The sequence below is a fragment of the Sarcophilus harrisii genome, chromosome 1 (assembly GCF_902635505.1).
Source record: "Sarcophilus harrisii chromosome 1, mSarHar1.11, whole genome shotgun sequence".
NCBI classification, from domain to species: Eukaryota; Metazoa; Chordata; class Mammalia; order Dasyuromorphia; family Dasyuridae; genus Sarcophilus; species Sarcophilus harrisii.
Window position 1 is genome coordinate 635,168,858 of NC_045426.1, and position 14,313 is coordinate 635,183,170.

Genomic DNA, 14,313 nt, shown 5'->3' on the forward strand with positions numbered 1-14,313 from the left:
TTGATTGCCAAGACTGATGTGGTTTAAATTTCCTTTATATCTTCCTTTATCACCCTCGGGTCATCAGTGGATACTCATCCCCAAGGGAAGGATTGGGAAGGAGGAAGAATAAATACAGCACAGATAGAAAACAGTCAACAAAAAGAATACCCCTTGGATAATGGAGAACAGTTGGCTGTGTCACCTGTATATCAGGAGGGTCTGCCAGGAGACAGGTGTGTTTTTCCAGAGCCTCTATCAATGGAAGTTTAAACACACTTTGGAAGCAGGTGTAGAGAATCTTGGATTTCCTTTTGGAGTCCAGCATTGGTCTCAGTTTGCTATGAGGTTATCAGAAAAATAAAAGAATGTGAGCACAATTTGAGTTACAATTAAGAAAAGACAAATTTGGACCAAATAGAGAGGAGAAAAAGGCAATGGAATTAGAATCAAATCTGAGAGCTTTGTGTTCTAACCCTGAACACATCAAAACATGTATTTTACCATACCATCATAGCAACCATCAAAATAAAAGTCAGAAAGCGTTGGGGAAACAAGCATTTCAAGAGGAAGAAAATTCAATTAAAAACTTGGAACACAAATAAAATCAGTCACAGAGGTTTCTGAAATTAGAAAGGAGAATGGGTTTCCACACATCTCTCAAATGCATTCCTCACCCACCCCATCCCCAGTCATAGTGTATTATTCTTATTCATGTTGGTATCTTTTCACAATACTAGCCTTTCTGCTCCATGAGATTAGTAAGTGGAAAGTAACCTTTGCACATAGTAGGTAATTCATAAATGTCTGTGTGATATGAATTTGAATTCTCCCCTTTCTACCATCTTCTGCCTAATTGAGTCTTGGATTTTTCAGTTTGATAGTCTCTGGGCATGTTTGTTTCACTGGACATCACTTTGAGGAGAATTGGGAGAGCCTACCAAAGTCCTGATATGGCGCACATGACCTGCTGTCGAGTTTTGGTACAGAGTGTGTCTTGGGGTTCTTTCTTCATCAGCACCTGCAATTCCCCAAAATAAAGGATTAGTCACAGGATTAAAATCTCTAGGTCCTCTGCACAGAGAAACTGGTATGACCTTCAGTGAGCCAAGCCCTCACCTATCCTCAAATACATATTTCTTCTCCCATTCTTTCTTTCAACCCCCCAAATTGAAGACCACTCTCTCAAAGACCTGCTAAGGGAGTTCTGAATGTTGCCTGTCTTTGAGTAGGATTTTGTCCTGGACATGTGGGCATGTCTATTCTCCACTGCTGTTCTCTATCCTCAAGATCTGTCCCTCCCATTCCTCTCAGAATGATCCCCATTGAAACAAATATACCCAGGAATTACCAAATTGAAAAAAAAAACAGGGTTCAATGGGTGGAAGATAGGAGAAATGGGAGAATTCAAATTCATATATCACAGACATTTGTGAAGTACTAACTGTGTGCAAAGTTTAGCTAAGGCACAGTTCCTGACCTCATGATGGACCCTTGTTAGGAATCAGGATATAGGATCATATACATCGATCTTAGATAAAGACTTTTAAGGTCATCTGGTCCAATCTCCCATTTTACAGATGAGGAGATTGAGACATTCTAAAGAAATACCTTTTTTTAGGTATGAGACCCTCTCAAAGAGACTTTGCAGAAAGGCTCCAAAGTTTCCCTGAGAGAAATCCAGCTATTAGTTGATTATCACTAGAGGCAGGACATTGTTTCAGATGAAGAAAATGGTTCTGGAAAATGATTGCTGAATCTGAGATGGGTGATGAGGAAATTTTGTGTGTGTGTGTGTGTGTGTGTGTGTGGTCCCAGGCTATTTTGACTATACCCAGTAGTGTATTAAGGATCAGAGAGTGAGAAATAACCTCAGGTTAAGCAAATCCATCCCCAGAGAGGAATGCCCTCTACAATATTCTTGTTGGGATGTTTCCCTTAACAAATTGGACTTCTACTATAAAGCACTACAAGTTACCAAGTAGTGCCTTTTGCATTCATTTATACTTTCCAATGTTATGTGGATATTTGAGGTACAAGTTGTAGGACTAGGTGAATTCTGAGTTTAGGAACTATTATTCTTTAGGGGGATATATAGTCATTAGTAGAAAAGTGAAAAACAAAATGGTAGCATATGTGAGGAATGCTGGTGCATTTTTCTAGTTCTCAATCCTATTGAAAGCTCATCCCCATGGAAGACACAAATAGAATGGGTTGGTGGTAAAGGTGCTAGATCTGGAGAGAACTTAGGTTCATATTTCATCTGTCCTCTTTAGGCCACAGTTTTGTCATTTGTAAAATGAAGGGATTGGACTCAATGTGTTTGAGGCTCTCTTTCAGCTCTAAATACTACAATCCTTTGGTATTGTCCATATTTAACAGGGTTGGGGGGGGGGACAATCTCTTTCCCATTCCTCCAGTCTTCCCAGTCTCATTGTTGATATTTTCTCTTTCCCCATACCCTTTCATTTACCAAAAGGCTGTCGATCAGCTCAGGCACCTGGGTGAACTCATAACTGTGGGCCCCCTCATTCCTGCTGATGGATCCCACTAGCAACAGGGTGGCCTCGAGGAAGCTCTGCTTGAGGGTGTCATCCTGGTAATCCCATAGAGAAGACATGAAAAATCAGGTTAAAGAGTGTGTGGATACGAATTGATATCCTTTTGTGCCCTCTTGGAGCCCTGCTAATTGTTTAGGGCAAGGCGCAGTTATCTCTGGGAAATGGAAAGAGTTTGGAGTCCCAAGGAGTGTGTGGGCCCAAGGCCATTTCTAGTTAGTAGGAGGGTGCCTCAAGACAAATTGATCCTGGAAACAATGATCTGGATTCTGTATAATGTGAATCTAATTTTTTTTTCTGTAGATAAGCCTGACTTGACTTTGGGAAGAGTATTATCCTCTATTCATCTTTATTATATTGTTGCATTATGTTCACAGAAAAACTCAAACATAGGTCATCACTTTCCCTTCTCTTTCCTCCCAGCTTCTTTTTACTGACATGAATCACAGGAATTCTTGGATTGTAGAATTCTCCATAGTTTGCCAAAATTAGATCTGTCTTTTACCAGCAATCATCTTTCAGACTAGTTGACTCAAGATCTTCTAATAGCTTCTTTTCTAACAAAGACTGAGTTATATTCTATCTCCATCACTCTTCTGTTGCTAGACTAATTCTGTCACTCTTCCCCCAAACACACTCTCTTCTCCAATCCAGGTGCACTGCTCACTGTTACCCAACAATCTTTCCCTCTTTTCTAGTCAGATTAGTTCATCACTGTCCTTGAACATGCACCTTCCTAGTAAGCCAAATAGATCTGATCACTTACTATTCCTTCTTTAAATCCCCACAGTCAGATAGATCCATTTATTGTTTTTCAATCTTCAGTAAAATCATGAGCTAGATGATCTACTCATTGTCCTCAACATATAATTTCATCAGCAATCAGATTATTTCACCTGGTTTTCCCCAACAATCATACATCTCTTTAACTTGACATTGTCTCCCAAAATGCATCCTACTTTATAGCCAGTTGGATACATTAATGATCTTTTCTGAGCAAAGAATTACACTATTTCCCAATAGTGTATGTTTCTGTCTAGTCAGACTTGTCTAGTCTCTATACACCAACTATTCATTCTTCTATCTACCCAGTCAATCAAATACTAAATATTGAGTGCTAAATCTGAACCAAGAATAGGAATACAAAGAAAGGTAAAAACAATGCTTTATCCTTCCTTCTCCCCCACAAAAATCTCACATTCTAATTGGGAAACACCATGAAAGAAACATGTAAGATAAATACAAAATAGATGAGACTATCTCTAAGAGGAAGATTTTGGGATGGGGGAATAGGAGTAGGAAAGCCCACTCTGATTCAGTTACTCATTAATCCCTTATATGCATTCTTTTCTATATCCAGTCTTGTCCATTATTCTGGGAGCCTTTTTTTTTTTGATGAGGGTACACCATGCTGAACAGTTCTGTGCCAATGTCTCTCAAATCATACAATCAATTTTAAGGTTCTTAAGAGAGACCTTGAGAATATTCTTGTGTTGCTTTTTCTGACCACCTTGTGAGCACTTGTGCTATGTGAGTTCTCCATAAAATTGTCTTTTGGAATTGATTGTATAACATGGGAGATACTGGCACAGGATTACCCAGCATGGTGGACTCTCATCAGAGGTGTGCTCTATGAGCAAAGCAGACTTGAATTGTGAAATGTAAGATGTACAAAGTTAGAGAAGCTGTCTCAAATATTCATAAGGGCTATTTTTGTCTGTCCTGTGGCAGAATACTCTGAGCTCATATTGGTCTGATTAGCCACAGTCAGACTTATTGTAACTTGACTTTTAACATAGTGATGTCATTTTTGGATCTCTTTGAGAACAAAAGACAACAACCCAGCCAACTAAGGAGCCTGTTTTTTTTGAACCCTTAATTCCTAAATCATCTTATAGATGAAAGATACTCAAGTATGACACACTGGCCAGAAGCCCCAAGTGAGTGTTAATGTTTCCTCCACCTGTCTATCTGGCACCAACATGCTGTAAATTCTGGAGGTTAGCTCCAGAAAATTGAAATTAGGTTAAAAAATCAGGCCAATAATGCATTTAATGGTGCTACTGTTTGTTGTCGTTTGCCAAGCTTGTATCATCTCCTGAACCATAAGTTTCTTATCCAACTTCCAGGGAGCTGAGTTGTATAGACTATGCCCATCTGTTCAAAAACTTCGGTTCTTGGACTCTGGGAAACTTATAGAGCAAAAAGTGTCCCAGACTCCAACTGATATATCCAAAGCTGATGCAGTATATTTACAAAGTTATCCAGGAAGTTAATCAGGCTCTTCCCACCTTCCTTTTCTACCTCCTCCTCTTTTTCAATTAATTCTAATTCTCAGAGATCTCAAAGGATAGATTTGAGAGCAGAAATAACATATAATACCTTGTTTCCACACCAATCATTGCCTTAGAATTCCAGGAAAGCAATAAAACTGGTGAAACATTACCAACCCTTAACAGAGATGAGACTTATTGCAGGGAAAGATGGGAAACCCTTTTTTTCCTAGTGCTTTTTACAAAGTGATCGGAAGATGCTGACACTGTGTGACACAGATAGTTGATATGAGATTTGATTTACAGGTCTCATACTAAGATACAAGTTTCCTAGAAATGCCTAGGAAAATTGTAGTACCTTGCATCAAAAGCCTTTGTGGTCTCAGCTGGCTTTAAAAAATAGCCTTCAATAAATCTCATGAGGATATCTAAGTTTCATTCATGGGCAGCCTTTCATGGTTTTTGTGTGCTGGCAAATGGATGACTCAGATAACTGTACATTTAGAAAACATTGCTACTACCTGGTAAGGGAAAGAAAGAAGAGATTGATTACCTCTCCAAAATCTAAAAGCAAGTTGTCTGGACCTATCACATCAAATCATTTGTTCCTTTATATAAACGTTCTCTCTAGATAAATTGGTCCACTCACTAACTCTAATCACAAATGTCTATTCACTTATCCCTAAACATGCACTCATTCAACAGGTTTCATTCATTGTCACCTTATCCAATCAGACTGGTTCATGCATTCTGACTCAACATGTACTTTTTGTTTAAGTCAGACTGGGTTCTTCATTGTCCTTCAATAATACACTGTCCTATTTAGACAGCACAATGCACCCACTATCTTCTAACTCTCCATAGTCCTTTCCAATCAAACTAACATTCTCCAACTAATAGCCTCCTCTTTAGACAAACTAGCCTCCCTTATACTCCCCAAATATGCATATCCTCTAGAGCCAAGTCTACTCAATTCTCCCCCCCAAAAAAATTAATCCTCTCCAATCAGACACTTCCATTATTGTTCCCCAGCTTTGATATACTTCTCTTGCTGGACAGGACCACTTATTGTTTTCCAAGATGGACTCTCCTCTTCAGTGTTTCTGTTATTACTCCACATGCCCTTTCTTCAGCCAAATTGGTCTACTCACTGTCTTCCTGAAGTAAATGCTTCTCTTCAGTCGGACTGGTCCACTCTTTATTTCCTAACATATCTTTCTTTCTCTTTCCCTTAAGAGTACACAAATCCTGTTACAATGACCCATTTATTGTCCCTCACATGCATCCTCTTTCCAGTAGACTAGTACACTCAACTCATTGTCTCTTGAATGAATCTTTCTTTGCAATCTGACTCACTAGTTGTTCTGGACATGTACTCTTTTCCTGAATGATTCTCTCCCTCTCCCTCCAAATGTGTCAGCCTCCAAATGTGTATTCACCATTGTCTAACAAGTATCTCAATCTCTTTCCTCCCCCACCTCCAATCTTGATTGGTCTCTAGTTGAGTCTAGTAATAAGTACCCAACTCTGATTACTTTGGTCCACTTACTGTGCCCTCAATATACTTCTTCCTTTATAGCCTGATTGACTATTGACTGTTGTCAAATAAAGACACTCTAGCTAGAATGGCCTCCCAATTTGAAAGATAACGTGCTTTAAACCAACTCTTTCCAAAAGGAATTATTGCTTCATTCTGGGATACTTCACTCAATTCCCCCCTCCATATTCATCCTTCTTCTTCCTGATTGGTCTTATCATCAGTCCCAAAGTACAATCATCCTTTCTATATGCTAGTTCCATTTAATTTTCCCATTATGTGTCCATCTTTCCAGCCAAACTGCTGTACTCTCTATCTCCACACAGTCTCTAGGAAGCTTGATTCATTCACTGTCCACAAAATGAATATCTCCAGCGAGTGTGGTTCATTCACAGTTCCCAACTATGCAGCCTTCTTTCCATCTAGAATGCTACATTTACTGTTCACCATTTCTAGTCAATGCAAAATTCTTTTCATTATCTCTCAACAGAATAATTTTTCTTGGCCAGAGGGCTGTCATTCACCATGTCCTAAAATTATCTCCCTCTTTAATAAGACTGATCTAATCAACTCCCCTGTAATATGCATTCTCTCCAAAATTATACACTAAGTGTAGCCTCCTCTTCTTCAGATAAAATGATCCATTTTCACATCCTTCTTTCCATGGGAAGAATGGTCCAGTCATTCCCCTTACATTCTTCCTCCTTTCTAGCCAGAAAAGTTCACTCATTGCTTCCTGACAATTCATTTCCTTCTCTAATTGGATGGATCCATTCATTGTTTCTGACATGTACATTCTTTTCCAGCCAGAGATCTATTTATTCTACACTTAGTGTCCCTTTGGACTTATTGCTTTGACAGGCTTGTCCACTTGCTACCTACCAAATGTATGCTCTTTCATTCTACCCATGAGACCTCTTATCTTCCATTCTCTCACATATGTATCAGCATCACTAAAATGTTTCACTCAATGTACTCTCAAGGCAATCCTCATTGTGGGCAGACAGCCTCACAACTCACTGTCCTTTCCCATGAATGTTCTGAGTCAGAACAATGGATCCACTCATTGTTGTCCAAAATGCACCTTCCCTTTCCAGACATATTAGTCCATTTGCTTGCTATACTCCAGCACAGACATCTTCTCTAGCCATCCTGGATTGACTTAATAATTCTCCAACATGCACCAATTTTCTTCATCCATAAAATTGCATTTTAAAAACTAATGAATATGGCTTTTCAGGTTCCTCTTAACTTGAAAGTGCAATTCTATGGCCTCATCCTCTTGCCAAAATGATGTAATTGTGGTTGTCTTATGCACATCTTTTCTCTATGTAAACTGTTCCAGTTATTTTATCTTAACATGCTCTTACCTTCCTCTTCAGATTGTACATTTTTTCCCAATTTGCATTCTTCTATTTGGACTAATTGGGCCATTTCCCCCTTTCATATTTAGCAAAAATAGTTCACTCTATCCCATATAAACTTATCTGTCCTTCTTGTCAGAATGTTCCATTCACTGTATTAATATATACCTTCTTTTCCAGGAAAACTCTTGTCCTGTCATATATATTCAACCTTTTTGGGCCAACTGATCACTCTCAATAATACCTAATATATCACCATATCCCCATTTTCAGGCATATTAGTTCACTCACTCTTTAGCAAAATCTTCCCTCCTGTTCTTCACTGTTTACCCACACTCAGGAGACTAAAGTTGAAATCTAGCCTCAGACACTTACTAGCTATGTGAACTTGGAACAAGTAACTTAATTTTGGTTTGTCTCAGTTTTTACAAATGTTAATAGGATACCTTTAGGGTTGTTTAAGGATCAAATAAGATAATTTTTTTAAAAAAGCATTTAGTGTTTCCCTACTTTTTCCCTATAGTCTAATTGGTCAACTTACTGTCTCATGTTTCTTTTAGAACTAAATGACCCTCATTAAATATGCATTTTCTTCTCTCAGCTATTTCTCTCCAAATCATCACCCTCTTCAATCATATTAGTTTATTTAATGTTGTCTAGTAGCATTCAATCTCCTGTCCAACCAGAAGGAATCACTCATTTTTTCCAATATAAATATTCCTTTCCTGCCAAACTAGTGAATCTTTCTTACTAGTAGGACTGATTTACTCAGTTTCCCCATCATATAGTGTCCTCCAAACTTTTTTTTCCCTCTGAGTAGTTTAGTCAGTTCATTCTCTCTAACATACTTATCTCTCTAACCAAACTGGTCCACTCAATGGGTACAATGTAGGTTCATCTCAACAGTCAGATTGGTCCATTCTCTATGCTCCATTATGTTAACTGTTTTCTATGTTCTATTATGTTAACTGCTTCTTCACTCACTGGTCCACTCACATTTCTTCAATGTTTTCCCTATTTTATAGACAGACCCATCTACTCACTTACTGTTCCCTCTTTATTTTTTCTATCTAGTTCAAGTCTTTTATTTTTTATGTTTTAATATTTTTATTTTTCCTAGTTACATGTGAAGTAATTTTCACATTTGTTTTTAAAACTTTGAGTTCCAGATTCACTCCCTTTCTCTCCACCTCCTCATTGAGAAGACACATGTATATCTTATGGAACATTTCCATAAAAGTCATACTGCAAAAGAAAACAATCTCCCCCCCTCCACCAAAAAAGCCTTCAAGAAAACAAAGAGTAAAAATTAAAGTATGTTTTAATCTGCATCCAGATACAATCAGTTCTTCTTTGGGTATGGGTAACACTTTTCATAAGTCCTTCAGAGGATCACTGTATTGCTGAAACTAACAGTTTTTCATAGTTGATCATTCCACAACTTTGCTATTACTATGTACACAATACATTTCACTTTAATGCAGCCTCTTTAGAAGAAAGAATATATTATTCCATTACCATTCTGAATATGTGCCCTTTGTCTACTTGAGGTATACCTGTAACTAGCCTTTTTCTTCACAGCTAAACTGATCTATTTATAGTCCTAAATATACAGAATTTTTGTCTAGCCAGACTGATCAACTCATTCACTTTCCCTGAATGCATCCTCTCCTCCACTGAGACTGAGATGATCACTGTCTCTTCCAACATGTACTCCCTATTCATAGTGGCTCATATATAGACTATCTCCAGACAGGTCTCTCATCGTACTGTCCAGAATTATGAACGCTTATTTTCAATTGAATTGGTCCCCTTATGGCAATCCAAACATATGCCATCATTTCCAATTTGACTGTCAATTCAAACTTCCTTAAGAGCATCTCCTCCTTTCTATCCAGATTGGACCATTCACTTTACAAAGCACAGTCAGACTCAGGCCCCAAGATGCATATTCCTCTCTAGAATCCCTTACCTTATTCTTTTTATGTGGCTTACCTCTCCAGCCCACATTGGTTTACTTGCTATCCCTGACTGGAACCCATTTCTCCAGTCAGATTCCTCTACTTACCATACCCCCAAATTCACCCTCTGCTTTTCCAGCTGGACTAGACCACTGAGAGTCCTCTTAACTTCACATTCTACTCTGCTTCTTTCATATACCATCCATGGCATACTTCTTCATCTTGAAATGAAACTTCATTGTCTTTTTTCTGCTCATTCTTCTTCAGTTGTCTGGTTATTCAACCCCATTATCCTCTAGTATGGTTTCTCAATATCATACCTCCTCTCAAATCTACACTTCCTTGCTTAGAAGGCCTTGATTCAAATCTCACTTTTGATATTTAATGTTTAACTCTGGTCAATTGTCACTCTACTTTTCTCAGTCTCAGTTTTGTCATCTGTAAAATAGGCATAATGATATCTGTTGTGCCTATGTCTTAGGATTGTTGTGAGGCTTAAATAAATTCATGTATGGAAAACAATTTGCAAATCTTATCTAGTACTGTATAAACATCAGTTATTATCAACATTATCATAATGATGAGAAAATATTCTGATGTAGTAGAACTAAATGTAGAAGAACTAAATGCTACTAATTTCATCTCAGATCTGACTGTGTGACCTAGTGCCTCAAGCACCCTCTTAAGATGAGGAGTTGCAACACTATCTGCATTGTTAATAAGAATTTACTTAGGAGAGTTCCCTAGAAATCACTGATCTGGACAAAAAAAATATTATTATTATTACTTTTGGCCAGATCATGTATTCTCCTTTTACCCACTATTTTCTAGCACACACCCTCTACCTAGTAATGTCAGTTCAGTCACCATTCCCCCCCAAAGGCAATTTCCTCAGCAGCCAGGCTAACTAATTCCCTAATCCATTCATTGTTCCAGAATAAGTATTTTACTTTCCTCCATTCACCATCTCATTAAACATTTTTTTTCCTAGGCAGGGTGTTTCATGCATTTAATCATTGTCTCCACTCAACTTGATCTATATCTTGCCACTGGACCCAGATGGCTCTGGATGAGAGAATGAGACAGGTGATCTTGCACAGCTCTCTCTTATTCAAATCCAGTTCACTTGCATGTCTGATATCACCTCCCTGATGTTATGGTCCTTATCCAGCATGAAGGACAGATGGCACCAACAAGAACACTATTCAATAAGAACTTTTGAAAAAACCTGTTATGGGTTCTATGTGGTGCTAAGCCCTGGAAATACAAAAAGGCAAAAGATGTACCTGTTCTCCAGGAGCTCACAGTTCAACATGCAAATATATATAGTACAAAAAAGTTATATGCAGTATCAATTATAGATAATCATTAACAGAAAGGCTCTAGCATTATGAAAAGTCAGACAAAGCTTCTTCTAGAAGATGGGACCATTTGCTTTTTCTGACTAACTTTCTCTAATGACTCACTCATATTCCCTGATATGTACTCTCCTCTATGGCTAGATTTCTCCTCATCCACTCTGAATTGCATTTTCCCCTCTAGTTAGATTGTGCCATTGTTCCTCCTCCTCCGTCTTTAGTCACGTTATTCTACTTCCTCTCTCCCATTTCTCTCTAGACATCTATCCCTGATATGATTTTTTCATTCATGAAAGCAAATTTATGGAACTAGAGAGTATCTTGTTTAATCTCTTACCCAACTCATAAATCCTATCTGTAAAGCATTTCTAATAAGGATAATAGTCTTAGAACTAGAAGAGATCTTAGAAGTTCCAAAAGATTTTTTTTCCCAATTAGGAAACTGAGCCACTAAGAAGTTAAATGCTTTACCACAATTGTCTAATGCTTTTATTTTCCAAAAGAGGAACTTGAAGCCCAAAGAGATGGAATAATTTATCCAAAGTAACACAAGTAGTAAATGATTGATCTGAGGTTTGAAATCTGGTCTTCTAAATCCAATGTTCTTTTTACAATACTATGTTATCTCTTCCAAGTAGTCCTTTAGTCATTTCCTGAACACCTCTCCAGAGAATGAGAAACATTCTCTTCTGAAACAAGTTCCATTCCCTTTTTGTCCAGATTTGATCAAGTTTTTCCTTACATTAAGCCAGATCAGCCTCTCTCTGCAATTTCTACCCACTGTTTTTAATTCTTTTGAGGTCAAGCAGAATAAAGTTAGCCTATCTTTCATATGCTAGGCCTTTAAGTACTTGAAACCATGATTATGCCTTCCCTTGATTGGGTCAACTTCTAAGATCAACAATTCAAGTTTTTTTATTGCCTCAATTTCAAGTCCCTTCAACACATGCATTATTTTCGTACTATACCTTTCTACCATCAACTGTTGATGTCTTTCTCAACATGTTCCTAGAAATAAAAATACTATTCTGAATGGTGGAAGATCTTATCAGGGTATGTGATAGTACAGTGTTCACTAGTCTTGGCATCAGGCTTCTGATTAGATAGTCTAAAACCAGTGTGTATGTGTGTGTGTAGCTTTCCATGTCATACGATTAGTTCACAATGAGCTTACAGTACATTAAAACTCCTCAGCTTCCCCCACCATTATTTGACTTACAATATTAGTTTTTATAACTCATATTGCTTTCTAGCTGTGCCTTTTCCTTCCTGTATTTGTCCTATTAATTAATTTATTTTTGTTCCTAAGTGATGGACATTAAGAGAATAACTATTACTTTTCACTTTTCTGAATCCCTATTCTTGACATCTGGTAATTTAGCTATCCCTCCCTCCCCCTTTCCTCCCTAGCCCTTGTGTATAATCTGCTAATTTGATAAACATTCCATAATGTCTTTATCCAAGTAACTCATAAGGAGGAAAAGAAGAAGGAAGAAAGGAAGAAAGGAAATAAGTATTTATTAAGCATCTATTATGTGTCAGGCACTATGATAAGTGCTTCACAATTATTATCTCATTTAATCCTCATAACAACCTGGCAGGTGAGGGCCATTAATATTCCTCTTTTCTAGCCAAAGAAGCTGAGGCAGACAAAAATAACTTGCCTAGGGTCAAACATTTAATAAGTGTATGTAAAACTGGATTTGAACTTGGGTCTTCCTGACTCCATGCCAGTGCTCTATTAATTATACCACCAAGCTGTATAAAATAAACTAATACATACATACATATACACACATACAGATATACAAAAGTATAGATAAATATATAACTAGTAAAATATTAAAAAGACTTAGTTTTTAGATAGAAGTCATTTGGCATTTCATTAAAGATCTCCATCTAGGTTGTCATTCATTCATTAATCAATAATCTGGGCCTGTTCATTCTACCACTTCTGAATTTCCCAAACTCTACTATCATCTAGGCTGTATTTCTCCATCTTGTTCATGAGAATTCTGAGGAGGTTCTGACAAATGCCTTGCTAATTTCCAGGTATACTTAAACTAACATGTTCTGCTGATTTAGTAACTCTCTCAAAAAGGAAGTGAGGGGGTGGCAGAATCAAGCGATTCTCAGATTGGGGTAGATCAGGGCATATTTGTAGGCAGGAAAAGAGCTAGTAGGAAGACAAGAGGTTGATTATGGGGGAAAATTATTCTTTACAATTTTTTTCTAGTTTTAAGTGAAGATCACTTCCTCTTCAAAGTCCTCAAAATCCATTTCTTTTATAGTTCTTTGAGGTTTGTGAGAAGTTAGGCATTAAACTCAATAATGACTGCTTTGCAGAATTCATTTTCTTTTTCTTTTTGAAAATGGGAATGATTTTATCTGTCTCCACATGTGTGATACCTCATTCTGTTGTCTATAAGTCCTTTCAAGTTTACAAAAGGGGCTCAGCAATCTCATCCCCAAATTCATGTAAGCCTTTTATTTTGAAAATATATTAAGAACAGTAACAAGGGACTATGGAAAGAGCTTGAGACTTGGGAGTCAGAAGACACCTATAATTTACTAATTATATGACACTGATCAAATCATTCAACCTGAGTCTCAGTTCCCTTCTTTCTAAGTTGGGGTTGATAATGTGGACACTACATTTGAGGAAGAGTAAAGCTGGGAAAAGGTTAAAGTAGGTTGATGAGGATGATGAGGGGACACAAAACACCACATACAAGATGTACCAAATGTCTTAGTGGAGCTCAAAGCTGGTAAAACTTTGAGGAAATTGAGGAATGGAGAAGAGAAGATTTAAGGGAGACTTGGCAACTATTTGAATGGCTGGAATATCAAAGAAGTATTATTTTATTCTGCTTATTCTAGGAACAGTAGGAAGGAAGTTGTAGATAGATTTGGTTTGAAGGAAGGAACAATTTCCCAGGAAAATCGAGCTGACCCAACATGTAATGGTATGTTTTAGAGATAGTGAGTTTCCTTGTCACTTTAAACCTTCAAGGAGAAGACTGGATATCCATATGTAGGGATACTGGAGAAGGGATTTCTTACTCAGTGAGAGATTAGGCTGAGAGTTCTCCCAAGTCTGAGAAGCAAGAAGCCCAAATTAGGAGGATTTTATACTAATCCACGAGATTTAAGGGCCTAAGGATGCTGTTTGTGTGAATAGCAAAAAAGAGGATAATTACAAAAGACAGTTTGGAGTTAGACTTGACAAAAACAACAAGATTTGTCAAATGATTGGATATAGGAAGTAAGTGGGAGGGAAGAG

General features: G+C 37.6%; 1 protein-coding gene across 5 annotated transcripts in view; it reads right to left on the reverse strand.

Moving 5' to 3' along the window:
- Nucleotides 1-14,313, reverse strand: part of LOC100913575 (maestro heat-like repeat family member 5) — a 133,363-nt gene that overhangs the window by 57,630 nt on the left and 61,420 nt on the right. For all 5 annotated transcript variants that reach the window (XM_031947283.1, XM_031947282.1, XM_031947284.1 and 2 more), the window contains 3 exons: nt 2,453-2,575; nt 921-1,000; nt 185-320 (listed from right to left, as the gene is read on the reverse strand). In XM_031947283.1, the coding sequence (XP_031803143.1) occupies nt 185-320; nt 921-1,000; nt 2,453-2,575 (339 nt within the window). The remainder of the gene's footprint in view (nt 1-184; nt 321-920; nt 1,001-2,452; nt 2,576-14,313) is intronic.